The 19,668-nt window shown below is 60.1% G+C and overlaps 1 protein-coding gene and 1 long non-coding RNA gene across 2 annotated transcripts; one reads left to right on the top strand and one right to left on the bottom strand.

Moving 5' to 3' along the window:
• Window positions 1–119: 119 nt before the first annotated feature.
• Window positions 120–5,084, bottom strand: LOC142821645 (uncharacterized). Its single transcript, XR_012898332.2, has 3 exons — window positions 4,624–5,084; window positions 2,057–3,987; window positions 120–1,722 (listed from the first exon to the last, which is right to left on the bottom strand). It is a non-coding gene; the product is annotated as an uncharacterized LOC142821645 (long non-coding RNA).
• Window positions 5,085–7,029: 1,945 nt separating this feature from the next.
• LOC149522739 (zinc finger protein RFP-like) lies at window positions 7,030–19,364 on the top strand. Its single transcript, XM_089771106.1, has 8 exons — window positions 7,030–8,141; window positions 8,426–8,521; window positions 9,021–9,251; window positions 9,602–9,624; window positions 10,361–10,473; window positions 11,158–11,178; window positions 11,438–11,464; window positions 18,662–19,364. Exons 1-8 carry the CDS (start codon window positions 7,725–7,727, stop codon window positions 19,219–19,221), a joined length of 1,488 nt encoding a protein of 495 aa, XP_089627232.1. The 5' UTR covers window positions 7,030–7,724; the 3' UTR covers window positions 19,222–19,364.
• Window positions 19,365–19,668: the final 304 nt, after the last annotated feature.

The raw sequence follows: 19,668 nt of genomic DNA, 5'->3' as shown, positions 1-19,668 counted from the left end.
CTCGTTTGTAAGTAGGGATCCGATGTAAGTCGGATCCATGTAACCCGGGGACTGCCTGTATAGACACACCCTAAATATTTACAGGAGATTATAATGTGGTCCAGAAATGTGTCTTTAAAATAGTACTTTTAATTTTACATAATACAGTTCTATCATACAAATATAACAGCACCGCCCCACCCCTTCATGGTGATCCAAAAACTCCTCCAATACATGGTGAGAGCAGAGCAACATGCTGTTAATGTTGCACTATACAAGTGACACTTGCTGAAGGCTGAAATGTAGCATGTCGCCACTGGATTCCTGTAGCAGGAGGGCACGGCCACACTCCACCACAGGGAAATCTTGATGGGCCCATTATGATGGTTACCTGGTGTGGCCTGGTCATCTTGCTGGAGCTTGGCTTGTTTTGCAAGGTATTTACAGGGCCTGAGGTCATTTCTTCAGAATGCTCTTTGAGGTAGAGCTGGAGGGAAACTGTTTTTTGTTTGTTTCAACACAGTAGAAAAATGCTGAGTTAGAAAAACAGCCTGTTCCTAGATGCCTGAGAATCAGCTGAGCCACGTCCTCCATCCATGAGGGGTTTTTACTCTCCTCAGCTAGAACACGTCTCGTACTGAGCCCAGACTGAACGGTGAATACACCATCAATGGTCCCTGGGTGTGGGCCGCCCCTTTTCCTCCTACGTCTCTCATGAGAACACGCCAGTGGCTACGGTTGTGTGAGAAGATCTATAATAAGCAATGATGTTGAGCAGCAAAACCAAACCGATTACGTGTACTTTGGACAAAACCAAGCCAGTGAAACACACACAGATGAGAGCCCTTGTCCAGCCATCACTTGAAAGTGTGTTAGGCACAATAAGCCTCAGCCCTGGCCCCAGGAGCAGCCGCCACGTGGGCCTGGCCCCCACGCTCCCAGCCAGCCCACCACCTCCAACTTACTTTCCAAGGGAGGGGGGTGCTGCACAGTGGTTCTGCTGAGGAGGGGGGCGGGATTCAAATTCTTTGTGCGCCCCCCTGGAGGGAACTGAGGTTGTGACCTGTCCCTGGGGTCAAGGGAAAACATTGTCATTGCCAGGCAAGGACAAAATCTGGCTCTCGTGGTGGAGTGAGAGTTTTGAAAAGTCTGGCCCATGTATCTGGAAACTCCTGGGACCATCCCGGCTTTTACCCTTCACTAGAAGCTCAGGAGAACCTGATGAAGCCGGGTCCATTCTCCACTTCCGCAGGGGTCAGAACAGGGAGTGAGGGATCCCCCCTCTGCTCAGAGAGGTCTGGGTCGAAGAGGTGACCAGTGGAAGGGCCTGAGCCCAACCAAACCCACTGACACAAACTCCAACTAACCTCCAGATTCATCCACCAGGGTCACAAGACCAACCCAAACAACCCCCTGGGAGTAGCCATCATCCTCTGCTTTCATTTACCTCACAGCAAAGCTCTGTGCTGTTTCTCCTGCCCCTCTAGGGGGTTTTCCAGCAGGACACATGGAGCCGGCAGGAATTCTCTGCTAGCAGCCAAGGGCATGTCTGGGACACCCCCTCACCTGAGCCCCCAGGAGTTTCATTCCATGGAAGCCCAAGGAGCCTCAGGAGAGTCAGAGAAGGGAGCGGCTCCTTGTCCTAGGAGGGGTTTTCTCTTTCTCCTTCACATCCACTTACTGTGCAAAACCTCCGCAGGGAGCAGTACGGGAACGAGGAGCTCAGAGCTTGTGTGCGCAGCACTGGAAGAAAAACAAGAGGTTCCGTGTGACAAAGTGGGATGGAAAAACTGTGATTTGAAAAGGGAAAAGTGATGTTTGTGTGGCCAGGTCACAGATCCCCAGGGATTATTTTCTGATTTTTAAAAAAGAAAAGAAAAACCAGTTTGCAATGCAAAGGAAGCTCTTCTTGCTTCTGTACCTTGCTACAAACTAGACCAGGGTCAGCAACCTTTCCGAGGTGGAGTGCAGAGCTTTGACTTATTCAACTGTATGGACGGGTCCAAGTGCCCGTGATGCTTTTAAAGTCCTGCTTACAGCAGCGGCATTAATAAATAAATTCAGATGCAAATCTTACCTTTCAGTGTGAGCCTCGGCCTTGCTGAGTTCTCCAGTCTCGGGCTCATGGTTTGATACTTTAAGCAGCACACAAGCCTCTGAGTGTTCAGTCGTTAACTGGCTCTGGGATGGACATATGTGAAAATGTCTGTTCACAGAGGTGTGTAGATCCAAAGGCTGAGAGCTGTGAAAATGCCACTTTCTTCAAACAGTCACATTTCACAGGCAGGGCATTCCAACAGCCATGATAGTGACCCCATGATCTGTTTCGGTAGTCTCAAGTGTGCACCACAGATCCATAAACTTCAAGGCCCTTAAGTCTAAGCATTGCAATTCAATGAGCTGCATTTCGAAATCCTCAGCACCATCCACCGAAGCACTGTTGAATCCATGTTGCTGGCCACAAAGTTGTCTGGTTTGATTAGAAAGGAAAACATTGGGCCAAACGTTAGAAAACTTGAAATCTGACAGAAAATTCTGAGGCGAGTTCTTGCGTGTTCATTCTAATCTCAGCAACGCTGACAGGGCGATGTTTCAATAGTTCTTTCAAATGTTGGATATAGCAGCAACTCGAGGTGCCAATGTCCCAAGAAAAAATGGCAAGTTTTGCAACAAACGCCTTCCCAGCTTCAAAAAGATCCTGAAAAGTTTGGCCTGTGCCCTACAGACGGCGGTTGAGTTTGTTTAGATGCGTGGTGATGTCAGCTAGAAACATCAGTCGCACGAGCCATTTGTCATCATCCAGTTTGGGGTAGTTTTGTCCTTTCTCTGGCAAAAAGATCTTGATTGCATTGAGAAAGTCCATAAAGCGAGTCCAAACCTTCCCACGGCATAATCCACGAACACCGCTGGGACGCGGAATGTCCTTCTATGCACTCTCCGTCTCCTCAAGCAGGGCTTGGAACTGCCAATGCATCAAGGCAGATCGAGCAACAAGAAAATTCAGGGTCTTCACTGCTGTAGCTGTACCACTGTTAAGCTCAGAGTCAGAAATCTTGGTACAAATACAATTATTCTTGGTGAATAATATAATGAAAATTTACCATCGGGTGGCCAGTGGGCTCCTCAATGACACTTAGAAATTCCTTCCATTTTCCCGCCATAGCAGGGCACTGTCAGGTGTCACAGAAAATATTTTTGTGATGTCAGTTCCTCTTTCCTCAAAATGAATAGCAAACATCTTCACTGTATTGTCCCGTCGCAGTGCCGTGCATGGGTTGTAGGCAGCACAGCTCTTCTCGGACTTTGTCTGAGGCCCACTATCTTGCAAGAACTGCTAGCTGTGGTACGTCGTTTTTGTCCACATGCTCCTCAAGCACGACACTGATACCGCTGCATCTTTTAATGCTACTGCCTGCTGTTTGTTAGTGTTTCCTGCCGTTTCGCCTTTGTGCCTCACCAGAGCCTGGCAGACAAAGGCAAGTCTTTTATTCTGGAGATGATTGTGTCTCTGTGGGGCAAGCCATTGAACAAAGCATCCAAACCACTGAGCAAAGCCTGTTTTATATAATCTTCCTCTGTAAATGACTCTCCATGTTTTACAACACAAAGTGTGAGCTGTAACTTCTCTCACTGGCTTGATTTTTACTGACAGGGAAGTTAGTGAAGATGCTGCTTTGCTTTTCATACCTCGCGATGGCCTGTTCCATTGACTCAGCCTTGTCTGCCTCATCCTTCACGTGTTTCTCGTGCTCGGTCTGAAAATGCGTAGGACACATGATGTGCGGCAAGCAACGCTCTCACAAAGCAGAGCACAAACAGCACAGTCTGTATGTCGAACAAACCCGTATTCATCAGTCCAAGAAGGCTGAAATGAGTGAACAACTCACTTTGCTTTTTTAGGAACCACTATAAGTTGCTGAGAATCGATTCTTCCTGCTGTCAGGATCTCTTTGGATGGCTTCGCTTCTTCTCTCCCTCCGGCTTCAGCGGCCTCAGAGTAACACGAGGCTAGTGCACGTGGGAAAAGCAGGAGACAGTCAAAGATCAATAGTTTTTTCCAGTCAGTACTATGCATGTGCAAAGACCAAATAGTTTTTTTCAGGATATGCAACACATATCCAGTCCCCGGCTTTAACCTCTGATGGGGCAGCAACTTGCCCACCCTTGGCTGCAACATCCCTCCCCTCTGGTCACCAGGTTGCCTGCAGCTGCAACACACACACACACCCTCCAGTCCCCAACATGCCCACAGTTTTGACACCACCCTCTGGTTCTCAACCAGCCCATGGATTCAACTCCTGACGGATAACAACTCACACTCCCGCAGCTGCAACACCCGCCCCCTCCTGGCCCCTGGCTGCCAGGAGAGGAGGGGCGGGGCTGAACACCTGCCTCACATGCCAAGAAAAATTGGCCACGTTTGGCACATGTGCCAGGGGTTGCCAACCCCTGAATTAGACACTTTCAAATGTTGTATCCTATTGGTGTCCTTGTGGCCCCATTTCACACGGAGCTTCCTGAAGCTCAGCAAGGGGTGAGAGGAGGAACCCAGCACTGCCCAGCCAGTGAGCTCTGGGCAGAGAGTGAGAAAAACTAAGTGGTACCAAATTGTGATGGGAGGCAGCTCTTTGTGCCACCGCTCACCTGTGTCATTGTCTGGTTGGGAGCAGGAAATTGAGCTGGACTGGAAATACACAGAATTGGCTCCCTCTGGACCAGGGGAGGGGAAGGGGGCGAGACAGAGAAAGGGCATCCATGAATGTCAGGGAGAGGCAGAGGTGGCAAAGTGGCAGCAGCATTTTCCACCATAACACTTCTGGAAAGCTGCAGCCCCAGGAAGCAGCTCGGTTTCCCTTTCTCCTCTCACTTTTCACTGCCTTGTCTGTTTGGTGGTAGGGTAGGGGGTACAAGCACAGCTGCCTGTTGTGTGGAGCATTATAGCTTCTGGTGGGCAGCCACGTTTCGTGTTTCTCTTCCCTTCTTCTAGACCCGTTTGGCCACCTTCAAGGAGTGGCCAATACAGGGAAAGCTGCCCTGGAAATCAGGGAGCAGCTAAAGTGACTCTGGTGGGCTGTGAACCCACAACCTTTGATTGACTCATCTGCCTCACACTGAGCACCACAGCTTAGAAGTGCAACATGCTTCCATTGCACCGCAGAGCCCCATGTGCTGCCCTGCCCCGTCTGACAGTCCTGCTCCCTGCTTTGCAGCACAGCAACTGCAGGTAGAGGAGAAAGGGAAGAAGCTGGGAACTGAGCCCAGCCTAACTGCCTGGGGTGGCAGGTGGCAGGCTCTGTCTGCCCTGCAAAGCGCCTTGGAGACACTGGAGTGCTCCACAGTAGCGACCCTACGCCCTCACTATCCTGACACCCCCTAAAACCTCACTCCATGAGGAATGATTGGAGCAGCGAGGTCTGTCAAGAGCCAGCCCTGTGTGCAGTGAATTGCTTGTAGGCTGAGTAGGTCATCGCCCAGCTTGGGGCTTGAACCCGTGACCCTGATAGTAAGAGTCTCATGCGCCACCCACTGAGCTGGCCAGGCTGGGTGCGAGATGACACAGCAGCGCGGCGAGTAACGGCCCCAACGGCTCCCCCAGAACTCGCCCGGGCAGTGCGCGGCGCATGCGCAGTGGCGGCCGCCTCTCTACCCCCGCGCGGAGTCAGACGCTGCTGCGGGCTCCGCCCAGGGGCCAATCGCAGCGGGGCCTGGGCAGGGGCAGGGAGCGACGGGCGGGGGAAGACGCATTGAAAACCCGGCCGGGGCGCTGAGGAAGGGCGGGGTCAGACTGCGCGTGCGCAGCGCATCCGTGACTCCGCTCCCGGATCAGCGCCGGGGCTTAGCTCAGACCCGGAGCTGCCTGGCCGCGCCCCCGCCCCGCGGGTTTGGAGCAGCTGTTGGGGGCGGGGCAGGGCACCGCGTGTCACAATACGGGGGCGGGTCCCCACGTGCCGGGGAGGAGGCGGAGCCAGAGCGGCTGCTGGGGGCGGGGCTCGTGCTGCTGCGCGTTCGGCCCGACGGGGCCTTTCCCTGCGCTGAGCCCCGGGCGGGAGAGCGGAGCAGAGCGGGGGGGGGGGTTGTGTCCGCCCCGCCCCGCCCCCCCTCCTCTCCTGCTGCGTCAGCGGCCCCGCCCCCAGGGGGTTTCTGCCCTTAGAAGGGGGGGGGGGGCGAAGTGCGGGCTCTGGGGCCGAGGGATCAACCCCCCCCCCAGCAGGGAGCAGCCGCCCTTGGGGGGGGGGGGCAGGAACACTGGTCGGACAGAAAAGGGCAAACTGGGGAGGGGGGGTTAGTCGGATCAAAACGCAGTGAATCCCTGGGAAGCCGGTGCACACAGACCCCCCCCCCCCCATGCCTGGCCCAGCCTCTGACCCAGGCAGCAGGGCGCCCTGGGGGGACATAGTCACAGGGGCGGGGGTGGCGGTGGAGGGGATGGAGCCAGTTGGGGGAACAGCAGCTGGGAGGGGCAGAGTGGGGCTGAGTCTCAGTGGGGGGGGGGGGGTGACTCTACCCTCTATCCCAGTTGACCCAGTTGTGCCCTGTCACTGGCACAGAACAGCCACGTACCCGCCCAGGCCTTGGCTGTGTCTGAGCAATGGGGGCAGCCACCCCCTGGGACCACAGGGCCTGAGCTTGTGTGGCCTGAGGAGAGGGGAACGCAAGGGGCTGGAGCAGGCGTCTGTGACCACTCTGGGTGCTGCCCAAGGAAATGGGGCAACAAAGCAGAGAGCAGCCCCCTGGGGGGGGGGGAGGGTAGCATCTCTTATCACCCCCATTCTCCACCCCACCTGGGGCAGTAAAAAGCCTGTTGGAGGTGGCCAGCCCTGCCTTAGCAGCTGGGGGACCCTGGTCCCCAAATGGGTCCTGGCTCTGATGATCATAATGATGGGGTGAATCACGTGCCTCAGCAGCATGTTGCTTTTATTGGGTGCAAAGGGGAACAGAATTTGATTGTGAAACATGAGGGATAAATGGGGGGATTAATCCCTTTGCCCCTTCAGCCCGCCCCCCCCCCCCCCCCCCAAGGAGAATGACTCAGGGCAGTAGCTTCCTTTCAGGAAGGGGACTACGCTGCAATTAGAAGCTCTGAGGAAAACCCCAGACCTGAGGATTTTCTCTCAGTAATGTGGGACCAGCCTGTTGATGACACTGAGCAAAACCCCAATGCATCCACCAGACAGTGAACACACCCAAGAAAGTAGGAGCAAACTATCTACATAGACACCCCAATCCCAGCTCCCCAGTCCCAGCTCACAATAAGGGACACAGTCCTTCAGCTCCTGCCTACGCCTATAAACAGGAGCACCACCAGCTTCTGGATGCCTTAAGAAACCCCTGGCCCTGTAGCATCTGAGAGACTAGCAAAAAATCTGGAGAGTGTCATGAGCTTTTGTGGCACAACCCACTGCCTCAGACAACAAACATGGAGCAGTGGGCGGTGCCTACAAAAGCTTGTTGGTTTTTAAGTTTATTTTAGTTACAGACTAACACGGCTCCCCGAGACTTTTAACCAGGCAAGGTTCTGTGCGTCTGTAACTGCCTGGGAGTTTTCTTAGGTAGCTTGGTGCTTGTTTGGGGCATTTCTGGGGCTGACTTCTGTGGCATTTTTTTTCTTCATTTCCATCCAGTGAGTGTGATTGGCTCCCAGTTGTGCAACCTGATTAAAAAAAAAAGGCAGCTTGAACAGGCTACGCTGCTTCCTTACTCTCAGGAAACGAAACTAACCTGCAGGGCCAGGTTGCAGAGGGGCCATGGCTGCCGTGGACCTAGCTGGGAGCTTCCAGGAGGAGGTGACCTGTCCCATCTGCCTGGAGTATTTCACAGACCCGGTGTCTATTGAGTGTGGGCACAACTTCTGCCGGGCCTGCCTCAGCCAGTGCTGGGGGGAGTCGGAGCCCAACTTCTCCTGCCCCCAGTGCAGAGAGACCATCCTGCAGAGACACCTGCGGCCCAACCGCCAGCTGGGGAACCTGGTGGAGCTGGTGAAACGCCTGCGGCTCCCGGCAGAGCCAGTGCCTGAGGGGCAGCCAGTGTGCGAGAGGCACCAGGAGGCCCTGAAACTCTTCTGCCAAGAGGATCAAGCTCCCATCTGTGTGGTGTGCGACAGATCCCGGGAGCACCGCGCACACACGGTGGTGCCCATCGAGGAGGCTGCCCAAGAGTACAAGGTAGGAACCAGGCTCTGCAGGGTGGGGAGTTAGAGGGGCAGTTTCTTTGCAGCGACAGAGCTTCCTGCGTGTGTCTGACCTGCCCTGGGTAGAGCCAGGGGCCTGCCTGGGAATGGGACCCTGCCACATGGGGCTGGGCCATGCTCAGCAGCGCTGCTGGGCAGTTACTGTGGGCTGGAGAGGGGGGACCTGCTCCCCCTGCCTCACTGCTCCGTGGCGCTGTTCTCACTGAGCACGAGCCAGTGGCCCCAAGCAGCCTCCAGCGCCGCTGTCTGTGTTTGCAGGAGCAAATCCTGAGCCGCCTGCAGCGTCTGCAAGAGGAGAGAGACGCGCTCCGGGGCCTGGAATCCGACTGGGCCGAGGAGAGCGAGAGGCTCCTGGTAGGTGCCCGGCCCTGCCCAGCCACTTTGCACGGGGGCGGGGGGGGGGGAGTCAGGCTCCTGGGGGTCCCTAGAGTTAGTTCCTAATGGTGTCTGTGGGTTCACCCCAGGCTGGCTGGGAGCAGCCTCTGGTTCTGCCTCTCTCCCTTGGGGGCCGGGGTGAGGCCTGTCAAATTGCTTTGTGCCCAGCTGTGGCCGGGTCAGGCTGAGGGGAGATCTGTGCTGACCCCCAGGTGTGAGTGTCAGACACCCTAGGGATGCCAGCAGCTGGCTTGGACCCCATTTCCCAAGGCCTGGCCTGCACCTCAGTCTGTTGGTGCCGTGACGGGTGTTGGGGTGATTTTCGGTGACACTTTTGCTCTGGGACAAGCCCTGGGCCAGACCCAGCCGGCCTGGCAAAGACACAGAGTGAAACGCTCTGCACAGCCCGGACAAGGCCCTGCCACTTCCCACGGCCCCTCTCACCCGTGTCCCGGCCCCGCCCGCTCTGCGCCCCCAGAAGCAGACGGACGTTGAGCGGCAGCTGGTGCGCTGGGAGTGCGAGCGGCTGCGGCAGTTCCTGGCGGAGCGAGAGCGCCTCCTGCTGGCCCAGCTGGGGGAGCTGGACGAGGAGATTGGTAAGAGGAGGAAGGAACATGCCGCCCGCCTGGGCGAGGAGATTTCCCGGCTCAGCGCCCTGATCTCGGAGTTGGAGGAGACGTGTCGGCAGCCGGCACTAGAACTGCTGCAGGTGAGACGGGGTCAGACGCGCCCGGAGCCCAGTGTGGGAAGGGGACCCCCTGAGTCACTGGGGGCTCACAGGGTAACTCAGCGCAGAGAGCAGGGCCTGGGGTGGCTGCAGGGCTGGGGCCCCAGGGCTGCAGAGAGGCAGGAGTTTGGCCCATTGGGAAGGCTGGTGAAAAGCTGGGCCTGGCCCCCCTGCAAAGCAGCTGATGTAAAAGGGGCTCGACTCCCCCTAGCACAGCCCTTCAGTGGGTCTGCCACCTGGGGGAGCAACCTGTGGGGTAGGGGAGCCATTTGGGGCAGGGGCTGAGCTGGGCCATGGGCACTGACTCTCTGCTCTGTCTCCTTCCCCTCTAGGGTGTGAGAAGCGCCGTGAGCAGGTAGGTCCGGGCTCCATCTGCCCCTCACCCCCTGTCATGCTGGGAGCAGGCTCAGAGCCCGGGCTGTGAATCCAGCCCCAGCCGCCAACCATGGGACTGCCATACCCTCTGAACCCTGCCTCCTCCGTACCCACTGCCCTGGGGCCACTGCCACTGTGGGGGTGTGAGGCACCCTGGGAGGGGACTGCCCCACAGCTCTGGGCTGGGGAACCCTCCCCGGGGGCTGGGCTGGCTCAGGGGAATATTAATAGGGCTGAGGCCTGTCACCCCAAGGGCCCAGCTGGGACCTGGCCCCAGCTTTGGCTTGGCCCATGAGGGGGCCTCTGGGGAAAGAGCCAAGTGTCCCAGGCCAGGCCTTGGGGGGAGTGTCCCCATCCCACAGCCCTCACCCCATGGCGAGTGACCCGGCCCCTGGGGGCTGAGCGGAGAAGCTGAGGAGCGGCTGGGCCTGGAGAACGGGCCCCTCTCTCAGCCATGGGAGTGGCCCAGCGAGGTCCTAGGGGGGCACATGGGCCAGGCTGGGTGTGCGGGAGCTGGGCCTGGTGCTACCTGGGCTGCTTTCCCTCTGGCTGGAGAGAGGCCCCCAGGCTGTGTCCGCAGGAAAAACTCCCTGGGCAGCCGAGGTCCAGGCCCTGTGAGCTCTGCCTGTGGCCCAGTCCCCACCCGCTCCCCTGTCTGGCTGGGGGGGGGGGGGGGGCTGAGGTGGGAGGCCAATAACACCCTCGTGTCTCTGCAGGGGCGAGGAGGCGACGTCGCCGCATCCTGCGCCCAAGTGCCCGGAGCTGGAGCAGAGAATCCGGGACTTCCCAGGAGAGAACAGTCTCCAGGGGGCCGTGACGGGATTCCTGGGTACGGGGCGGCGCTGCTGGGGGCTCCTCTCTCACTGTCTGGGGGTGTGGGGAGGGGCGTGGAAAGGCCCAGCTGGGTCCCTGAGACCCCAGGGTCTGCTCCTGGAGGGCTGGCAGGTTCCTGAGCCCTGGAAGGGTGGGGGGGGGGCAGGATCCCAGCGGGATGCGAATGGCAGAAAACAGGCGCGGGGAGTGAAGGTGCCTCCCCTGCTGTCCCTACGGCTGCCCCCTCCTGCTGCCGAGCAGAGAGTCCCCAGCCCAGCCTGCGCGGGCCGAGGGGCAGGGGAAGGTTTCTGAGGACGCTGGGAGCTGGTTGCCATGGGAGACGTCACAGACTCAGGGCCCGAGTCCCAGCCGCGCGCCTGGGCCCGGTGTCTGAACCCCTTGGGCCAGACGCTCAGAGCTGGGCAGGTGCTCGGTGAGTCACACAGGTGCCTGGCGGGAGTTTCAGAATCCCCAGAGCAGCTGGGCCCCGAACTCCCTCTGGTGGCCATAGGAGTTGGGCACCTCTCCTGTTCCAGTGCGTGTGAAATCCCAGGGGCTGCGTGGCTGGGGATGGAAACACTTGAGAGAAGCTGGCTCCGGGGCCTTGCTCTCCAGGGACCCACTGGCAGCGCTGGGCAGAGCTGGGCTGTGAGCCCTGGGCACTGCCTCCCCACTGACGGGTTTTTCTCTTCCCTTGCAGGGGCGCTGGCTGCGGAGAGAGGTGAGGATCCCGGGTGCTGCCTTAGGGCTGGGCAAGGCAGCTGCTGGGAGCCTATTCCCCCCACCCAGAGCAGCTCCATGGTTGGGCGGGCACGAGGGGATCGGTGCAGGGGGGAATCCAGCTGGAGAGTGTGGGACAGAGCAGCCGAGGGGAGACAGAGGCTGTGGGGAGCCAGGGCAGATCCGAGGGTGGTGGAAGGAGCCAGGACATCCCTGCTCTGCGGTGGGAATTCTCACCTCTCTCTTTCTGCTTGTTCCAGGACTCAGGCGAGCCCGAGGATTCGCAGGTAACTGGCCTTGCACTGCTGTCGGTGACGCCATCTCCCACCCTTGGGAGAGACTGGCTCCCAGAAGCCCCCCCACCCGCCCGGCCCTTGGGGAGCAATAACACCAGACCCTTGGGCCCACCCCTGTGCAGGGACCCCACAGGCAGGGGCTGGGAGTCGGGGGGCCTCACACACCCTGCTGGCAAAGCTGGATCCTGGTGAGGGGCTGGGGGTGTTGGGGAGCCAGGTTGTGACTCCAGAGCTAAGGCCAGGAGCCGCTTCCCACCTGAACCCTGCTCATCCCCCTTCGGCCTGGGGCAGGAAACCGCTTCCTGGCAGGGTCCCCTCGGCGCTCTGCAGCCTGGGGAGAAAACTCCGGGCGTGTCCAGCCAGTGGGGCTGGGCCCAGGGCAAACCAGTGTCTGGCAGTGTCTGGTTCTGGGCCCCGTCTCCTGTTTAAACAAACGGGCTATGTCTATACTGAACTGTTTTGTGCAAGAAATATGCAAATGAGGCAAAGCATGGAATATTGCTATGCCTTATTTGCATAATTAATTCAGCTTCATTTTTGCACACGAGGTTTTTGCACAAAAAGGCACTGTCTACACCGCTCCTTTTTGTGCAACAGTCTCTTGTGCAAAAAGCGGCCGCTCGTAAATTATGCAAATGAGGTGTGATGGTATTCCACGCTTTGCCTCATTTGCATATTTCTTGCACAAAACAGCGCAGTAGCCAAGGGGTCTGTCTGCTTGGCCCAGGGCAGTGAGTCTCCAAGCCGCGGGGAGCACACAACAGGGGGGTGGCTGGGTCAGCACAGGCCAGGTGCAGGCCCTGATACCTGGGGGGGGCTCAGCAGAGAAGGTCGTGTGAGATCGGCAGTGACAGCCCCCCAAGCTCTTCAGGGCTATTTAGTGCTGGGGCATGAACCCCACAACCAGAGTCTGCCCCTCCCGGCTCTGGGACGCGCTGCCCACCTGTGTAGCCAAACCTGCCATGTCTGCAGACCCCCGGTATGAGACCCCCCAGGCTGGACGAGGGGAGCCAGGAGGGTGTCTGGGGCAGTTGCTAGCTGCCCCCCTGTGCTCTATGAGGGGGGCTCTGTGGCCAGTGCCGGTGCTGGGGGATGCCGGGGCAGTGGCAGAGGGTCTGTGCCGCTTGCAGGGCCCAGGGGACACGTCGCTCTGGGCAGAGAGTTCAGGCTGGAGCCGAGTCTCCACTGGCAGCCGGGTCTGTGGGCTGAGATCAGGGCTGGGGGGATTTTCCTGGCCAGGGCACATTTCACAACCGCTCTGGAGTGTCCCAGTTGGTGCCCTGAGCCCGGCCGGCCCGTCACCGCGTGGGGTTGGGGCTGGGGCTGGGGACAGTCCCTCCCTGCCAGTCACTGGGCCTGGGCGCCTCAGCTGCTCAGGCAGGTTTGCAGAGGGGCTGGGCAATCGGGTGCTAATGGTTCATCGGCAGAACAATTCGATTTGGGGTCCAGTGAAACTGCTCCCGGCCCCAGGCTGAGTTTGCTGGCGAGTGTCCATGGACAGAGCCAGGTGCCGCCGCTTCCCTTCCAGCCTGTAGCCCAGGGGCTGGGACCCAGCTGGGAGCCCCAGGTCCCTTCCCTGTGTGGGGCGGGGCAGGGATGGGAATGTGGGTCCCTCCTCAGGTGGGGGCTGGAACCGCTGGGCTCCGGGGGTCTGACGTGGGGTCCCTCAGTCTCTGCTGCTGCAGATGCTCCCCTGGGTGTAAACACGGCCCTGGGCCCTGGGCAGAGCGTGGGGGTAAGACTGGCTCTGCAGCACAGTGGGGCGGCCCCGCCTGGGAACCCAGAGTCCAGCCCCAGTGACCTGCAATTACTGACCCATAACTCAGTGAGGGGAGGGGCACGGCCCCGGCACAGCAGCGTCCGAGGCCGTGGGAGCCGGGTTCCCTTGCACCGATGCAGCTGCCCCCGTGCAAACCCCCAGTGCAGCCACGTGGGTGTGAACTGGGACTGGCCCCAGTGCAGCTTCTCCCAGGTGGAGGGGCAGGAAATGGGGAATTGCCCCTTCCCCTCCCCACTGCCCTCATTAGCAACAGCCCATTGGTTTGCAGTTGCACCCCCGCCCATCCTCCACTGCCCTGCCCCTCCTAGGAGCCCTGGGGGGGGGGGGGGGCTGGGCTGGGGTGGTGGAGGCCTGTCCCCTCCCCTTCCTATATCCGTCCTTACGCTCCACCCCTCAATCCCCCTGGCACCTGCCCTTCCCCTTCCCCTCCCCACAGCCTCCTGGTGCTGCCTCCTTCCCTCACTGCCCCCCCAACGCCTGCCCCCTGCCTCCTCCTTCTCTGTGCCCACCCCCTCACCGCCCTCTGCCCCTGGTTCTCCTCACGCCCCTCTGCACCCTCACATGTGACTTGCCCCACCCCCCATCTTCCTCATGCCCCCTCCTTTCACCCCCTCTGCCCCGGCACCCACTGCTCCCTCCCCTCCCCCTTCCTTTTGTCTGCCCCTCCCTTCCCCCTTCTCTCCCCTGGCACCTGCCCCTCCCCCTGCCCTCTGGTGCCCTCCCTTCCCTCACCCCCTTCAGCCTCCAATAGCTGCTTCACACCTGGCCCCTTCTTGGCCCTGGTGCCTGTCGCACTCCAGGCTGCACCCCTGAGCCCCTGGCACCTGCTGCTTATACCTTGTAGCCCCTGGCATCCCCCCCATTCCCTTCCCCTCCCACCCCCTGGCACCTGCCCCTCCTCCCACACTTTGTGCCCTCTAGCCCCTGGCATCTGCCCCACGTAGGCCTCAGCATGAGCCCTTCCCTCACCCCCTGTGCCTGCCCCTCCCCTCCCCTCTGCTTCCCGATACCTGCACCTTCCCACACCCCAAACCACTGGTGCCAGCCCCTTTGTGCTCCCCTCCCCTGGCCCCCTGGGCCCATGTCTCCCCGCTGCTTTCCCAGCGCAAGTCCCTGCCTTTGGCCCCCTTTGGGCCCCCTGAAGTTTGTTCCTTCCCCTCCCTCCTCCTCTAGCCCATTGGTGCCCTTCCCTCCCCTCTGGGTCCTGCCCCTCCACTCACCTTCCCCTAACTTCTGGGTCCTGCCCCTCCACTCACCTTTCCTCTGTCCCCTTGTGCCCTCCCTTCTCCTCACCCAACTCTCCACCCTCCTCTGCTCCCCTGTTCCCTTGTCCCCACTCTGCCCCCTGGTGCCTGCCCTGCTCCTCTCTGCCCTGCTTGTCTCTGCCCCTCTGCTCTGCCCCCCCCCCCAACCTCTGGTACTGCTCCTTCCTTTGCCCATCTCTGTTCTCCTGGCACCTGCCCTGCATGCCCCTCCCCCCTTGATAACCACCCTCCCCATGCTGCCCTTTTGCCCCCTGGGGTCTGCCCCCCATGTCCCACCTCTCTATTTTCCCTCATCACCTGGCCGGCCAGTCTCCCACCCCCTCCTTGCCCCTGGGGCCACGTGAGGCCTGGAGAATGTGGGCAGGTGAGGAGAACGTGAGTCAGGAAGTGTCATTTCCCCTTCACTGCACACAGGAGCCAGGGGCACCCAGTGACGTGACCAGGCAGCGAGACTGACCCACACACAAGGCAGCGTTTCCTCATGCAGCGCAGTCGGCCGGCGGGGCTCTGCCGGGGGTGGGGTGAAGGCCAAAGTCACAGCATGGTCAGAAAGGGCAAGATCCGTTCACGGAGGGTCGCTCCGCCAGTGGCTCTGAGCCAGGACGGGCAGGGATGCGCCAGCCTGATCTGAGTGTCCCCAACCTCTGTGCGCCGGACGCTGGGAGTGGGCGACAGGGCAGGGATCACTAGACGATTCCCTCCTCTGCTCATTCCCTCTGGCTGCTCCAGGCACTGCAGTGGCAGGAGGCAGGACACTGGGCAGAGGGACCAGGGGTCTGGCCCAATATGGCTGATTTTGCATAAATATTAATTAAAATAACAACACAGTTAATACAGAAACTCCCCCGAACACTGGCCTGTCGCGCTAGTGATGTTGTGACACAACGACCTTGGAAAATGATGGATTTTAAAAGTCTTGGCCTCCTAGGAAACCTGTTTTTCTATCTGATTCCCAGGCACAAAGCAGGGCGCTGGAGCAAGGTCACTGACACACAGTCCCACAGAACCATGTTCTGGCTGCTGCTTGTTTGCTGCACCACCGTTCCCGCTACTGCTCCATCTCCAATGGCCCGGCCCCGGCCCCTTCTGCTGCCCCACTCCCTCCCCCCCCCCCCTCCCGCACACATATGCCCTCAGCCCATTCCCTCAAGGTCCCACCAGCTCTGGGTGATGGCAGTTCTGAGTGGGGAACCTCTCCCCACACACTGACCCCAGCAGGGCTCATCCCTGAGAGCTCTGTGACTGCAGCTCCAGCCATCACTGAACACACCCAAAGGCTCCGTCTGGCCCAGGAAGCTCTGTCTGCTCAGGAGAGAGGGGCCGGCAAACCCCTGGGCCACCCGCCCTCTCTTCACCGGCCCCCGGCAGCACCACCCTGCTCCCCAGCGCAGGGCGTGTGGGGGTGGCCAGGGCTTAACCTGTCACCAGAGAGGGGCCGGGCTCCAGCATGTTTGTTATTTTCCCAACTGAATTGCTGAGCCCAGAGGTGCCAGGGCTGAGAACTGAGGTCTCAAAGGGGCCAAGTGCGTCTGTATCTTTAAAAAGCCTCAAAAACCAACAAGTGGTCCTGTAGCAGCTGAGAAACCAACAACCAATCCAGTCATCTCTCTGTTAGGCTGTAAGCCCAGAGGGGCCAGGGCTGGGAACTGACGAGTGCCGTGGGGCCGGAGCTGAGCCCTGGGCCAGTCCTCGCACAGATTCGGTGCTGAGGGTCCCTCCCCCAGGCAGGCCCGGCCCAGCTCTGCTGCTGCCCGTCACTCAGACACTAAAAGGGTCCCGGCATTTCCTGACCCCACATGGCACCTCAGTGGTTTGTGCCCAGCCCCAGGCAGAACGGATCCCCGGGCAGCCCGGCTCTGTGGGCCGGGCCCCAGGCAGGGCAGGCGTGTCCCTGGCAATACAGGCTGGGCCTGGCATCATCCCAGTCCGGCTCCTCATGAGCTGTCCCGGGGGAGGGGCTCCCTCAGACCCTGCTTACACACCAGCGGGTTGGCCAGGGCAGCCGGACCAGCCCCACCAGCACAGACAGCAGCCAGGAGAGCTCGTCCGGGCCCTGCTGACACACCCGCCCTGCGCGCTCAGGGGAGAGTCAGGAGCTGCCCAGTGGATCAGCAGAATGTTCATGTGGCCACAGCCCGTGTGTCTCCTGGGCGCGCCTCAGTGCACGTCATAAAATGTATTCCACACACGGCTAGAGACAGTTGGAGGGAGCACTGGTGTAACCCCCCGGGGATTCTAGGGACACTCTGGCTGGAACCTGCCCCTCCCTTCACCCTCCTCTGTGCTCATAGTGCCTGTTCCTCTTGCCCCCACTGCCCCCCTTCTGCCCCCTCATCTGTGCCTCCCCTTCCCTCTCCCAGCATCAGCCTGTCCCCTCCCCCCAACCCCGCCCCACTGACACCTTCCCACCCCTCCCCCGCTCCTCCTGCCCTTTCCCTTCACTGTCTCCCCCTTGGCCCCTGATAGCCCTGGTGCCTGCCCCTCCTCCTGCCCCATTGCTGCCAGCCCGCCTGCTCCTCCTCTGCCCCCTGCCTTTAACCCCTCCCCCTTTGCCTCTCTAGCCCCCTGGCACCCACCCTTCCCACCCACTGAGAATAAAACCTTCCCCCCCCCCATCTGCCCTGGTGCCTTCCCCATCCCTGTCCCCCAGCATTTGTCTCTCCCTCACTCTGCCCCTTCCTCCTTCCCCTTTCTCCTCCTGCCCTGCCCCCTCCCCTCAGCACAAGCCCCTTTCCTCTCCCCCACCTCCGCCCTGGTACCTGTCCCCTCCCCCCACATTTCCTCCACCTTCCCCTTAGTTCTCCCCTGCCCCTCGCCCTCTGCCCCCCCCCCGATCCTGCATCCCTCATCCCCCTCTAGTCCCTGGGACCAGCCTCTCTGGTCACTGCTCCTCTGCCTCCCTGAGGCCCCTCTCTGCCTTCACCTCCGTCAGAATCACAGAACTGGCAGGGACCTCGAGAGTCATCGAGTCCAGTCCCCGGCCCTCACGGCAGGACCAAGCACCATCCAGACCATCCCTGACAGGTGTGTGTCCAACCTGCTCTTCAATAGCCCCAGGGATGGAGACTCCACAACCCCCCCCAGGCAATTTATTCCAGTGTCTCACCACCCGGACAGCCAGGAAGTTTTTCCTGGTGTCCAACCTAAACCTCCCTTGCTGCAGTTTAAGCCCCTTGCTGCTTGTCCTGTCCTCAGAGGCCAAGGGGAACAATTTTTCTCCCTCCTCCTTGTGACACCCTTTTAGATACTTGAAAACCGCTCTCATGTCCCCTCTCAGTCTGCTCCTTTCCAAACTAAACAAGCCCAATTCCGTCAGCCTCCCCTCCTAGCTCATGTTCTCTCGACCTTTCATCGTTCTTGTAGCTCTTCTCTGGACCTTCTCCAATTTCTCCACCTCCCCCTGAAATGTGGGGCCCAGAACTGGACACAAGACTCCAGCTGAGGCCTGATCAGCGCAGGGCAGAGTGGAAGGACGACTCCTCGTGTCTCGCTCACAGCGCTCCTGGGAATCTGCCTCCCTGGCGCCTGCTCTTCCCTTTGCCCCTCGGCCTGCCTGGGGTCTCCTCCCTGGGTCCCCTTTGGGTCCTGTGGTGTAGGCCCCACCCCATCTCTGCCGCACTGGTGCCCACATCTCCTCACCCCTCTGCCTCTCTAGGGCCTGCCCTTCCCCACACCCCTCTGTCTGCCCCCCTGTGCCCCTCTGCTCCCTTCCTCCCCCTCTGCCCTCTGGTGTCCACCCCTCCCTCTGCCCTCCTAGCATCTGCCCCTCCACTCAGCCCCCCAGGGGACTGCCCCTTCCCTCACCCCTCTGTCCCCTTGTGCCTGCTCCTCTTGCCCCACATTGGCCCTACAGTTGCTCCCTCTGCTCCATCCCTCCCTTCCCCTCTCTCCCATCATCTGCCCGTCCCCCTTCCTCTCCCAGCAATACCCTGCCCCTCCCCCCACTGTGAGCTTGCCGCCCCTCCCCCGCTCCTCCCGCCCTTTTCCCGCTCTGTGTCTCCTCACGGGCAGAGGGGCCTGACTCCCCTCAGGTAATAACCCCCCCCCCCGCACAGCGATTAACGGGGGGGGGCAGGTTAATTTCCCGCTGACCCCAGGGACCCGCCCCTGCCCCCGGCCCTGACTCTGTGACTCTCTCCCCAGTGGACGTGACGCTGGATCCAGACACGGCTCATCCCAACCTCGTCCTGTCTGAGGATCGGAAAAGCGTGAGACACGGAGACACGCGCCAGGATCTGCCCGACACCCCCGAGAGATTTGATAGTTACCCTGAATTGCTGGGCGCCGAGGGGTTCGCGGGCGGGCGGCGTTACTGGGAGGTGGAGGTGGGAGACAAGACTAAGTGGACTCTGGGGGTCTGCAGGGAATCTGTGAGCAGGAAGGGGGAGAGCACATACTCACCTGGGGATGGATACTGGGCCGTGTGGCTGAGGGACGGGGGATACGAGGCCCTCACCTCCCCCTCGACCCTCCTCCCTGTGAGCGCCAGGCCCAGCCGGGTGGGGGTTTTCCTGGACTACGAGGCGGGCGAGGTCTCGTTTTACAATGTGACTGACGGGTCCCATCTCTTCACCTTCACCGGCACCTTCTCCGGGACGCTGCACCCGTATTTCAGTCCCTGTAACAACGCCGGGGGCACCAACGCGGCTCCCCTGACCATCTGCCCGGTGCCGGCCCAGGCGGGAGGGAATCCCTGCCCCTGACACTGACCCCACGGCACCGACTGGCCCCTCCCAGCGCTGCAGCTCTTCCCCCAGGTCGGGGCCAGTTACCTGGGTGTTTTGTGCCAACCGGTCACTGCCCCTTTCCCTTTGCAACTGGAGCCTCCAGTGGAAAACCGGACACCTGGCAGCCCAGCCCAGGCTGGGTGAATGGGACCCCCTGGCTGGGAAGAACCCAGGCTGCCTTTCCCCCCCATCCCAGGGTGAGGCTGGTAAGAAATGTGGCCAGACAGCAGGTGGGGTTTGCTGCCCTCACCTTGCCCCCTCCCCTGCCCCAGGGGGAGCAGATGGTGGGGGAGGGAGAAGGGGACTTTCACTCCTGTCAGAATTTTCTAACTCTGTGAAATCTCAGTGTCAAATATGAATGAAAAACATCTTCTAATTTAGAAACTGTTGTTATTGTAACAAGGTGCCCACATAGCTATTGTT

This window comes from Pelodiscus sinensis, chromosome 19 (genome assembly GCF_052426305.1).
Source record: "Pelodiscus sinensis isolate ZL-2025 chromosome 19, ASM5242630v1, whole genome shotgun sequence".
NCBI lineage: Eukaryota > Metazoa > Chordata > Testudines > Trionychidae > Pelodiscus > Pelodiscus sinensis.
The sequence above is the reverse complement of the archived record's forward strand: the minus strand, read 5'-3'. Positions and strand labels throughout refer to the sequence as shown.

Coding starts and splice junctions, on each gene's coding strand:
- LOC149522739 (XM_089771106.1), top strand. CDS start 7,725: ATGGCTGCCGTGGACCTAGCTGGGAGCTTCCAGGAGGAGGTGACCTGT. Junction 8,522..9,020: donor AGGAGAGCGAGAGGCTCCTG/GTAGGTGCCCGG, acceptor CTGCGCCCCCAG/AAGCAGACGGACGTTGAGCG. Junction 10,474..11,157: donor GGCCGTGACGGGATTCCTGG/GTACGGGGCGGC, acceptor CTTCCCTTGCAG/GGGCGCTGGCTGCGGAGAGA.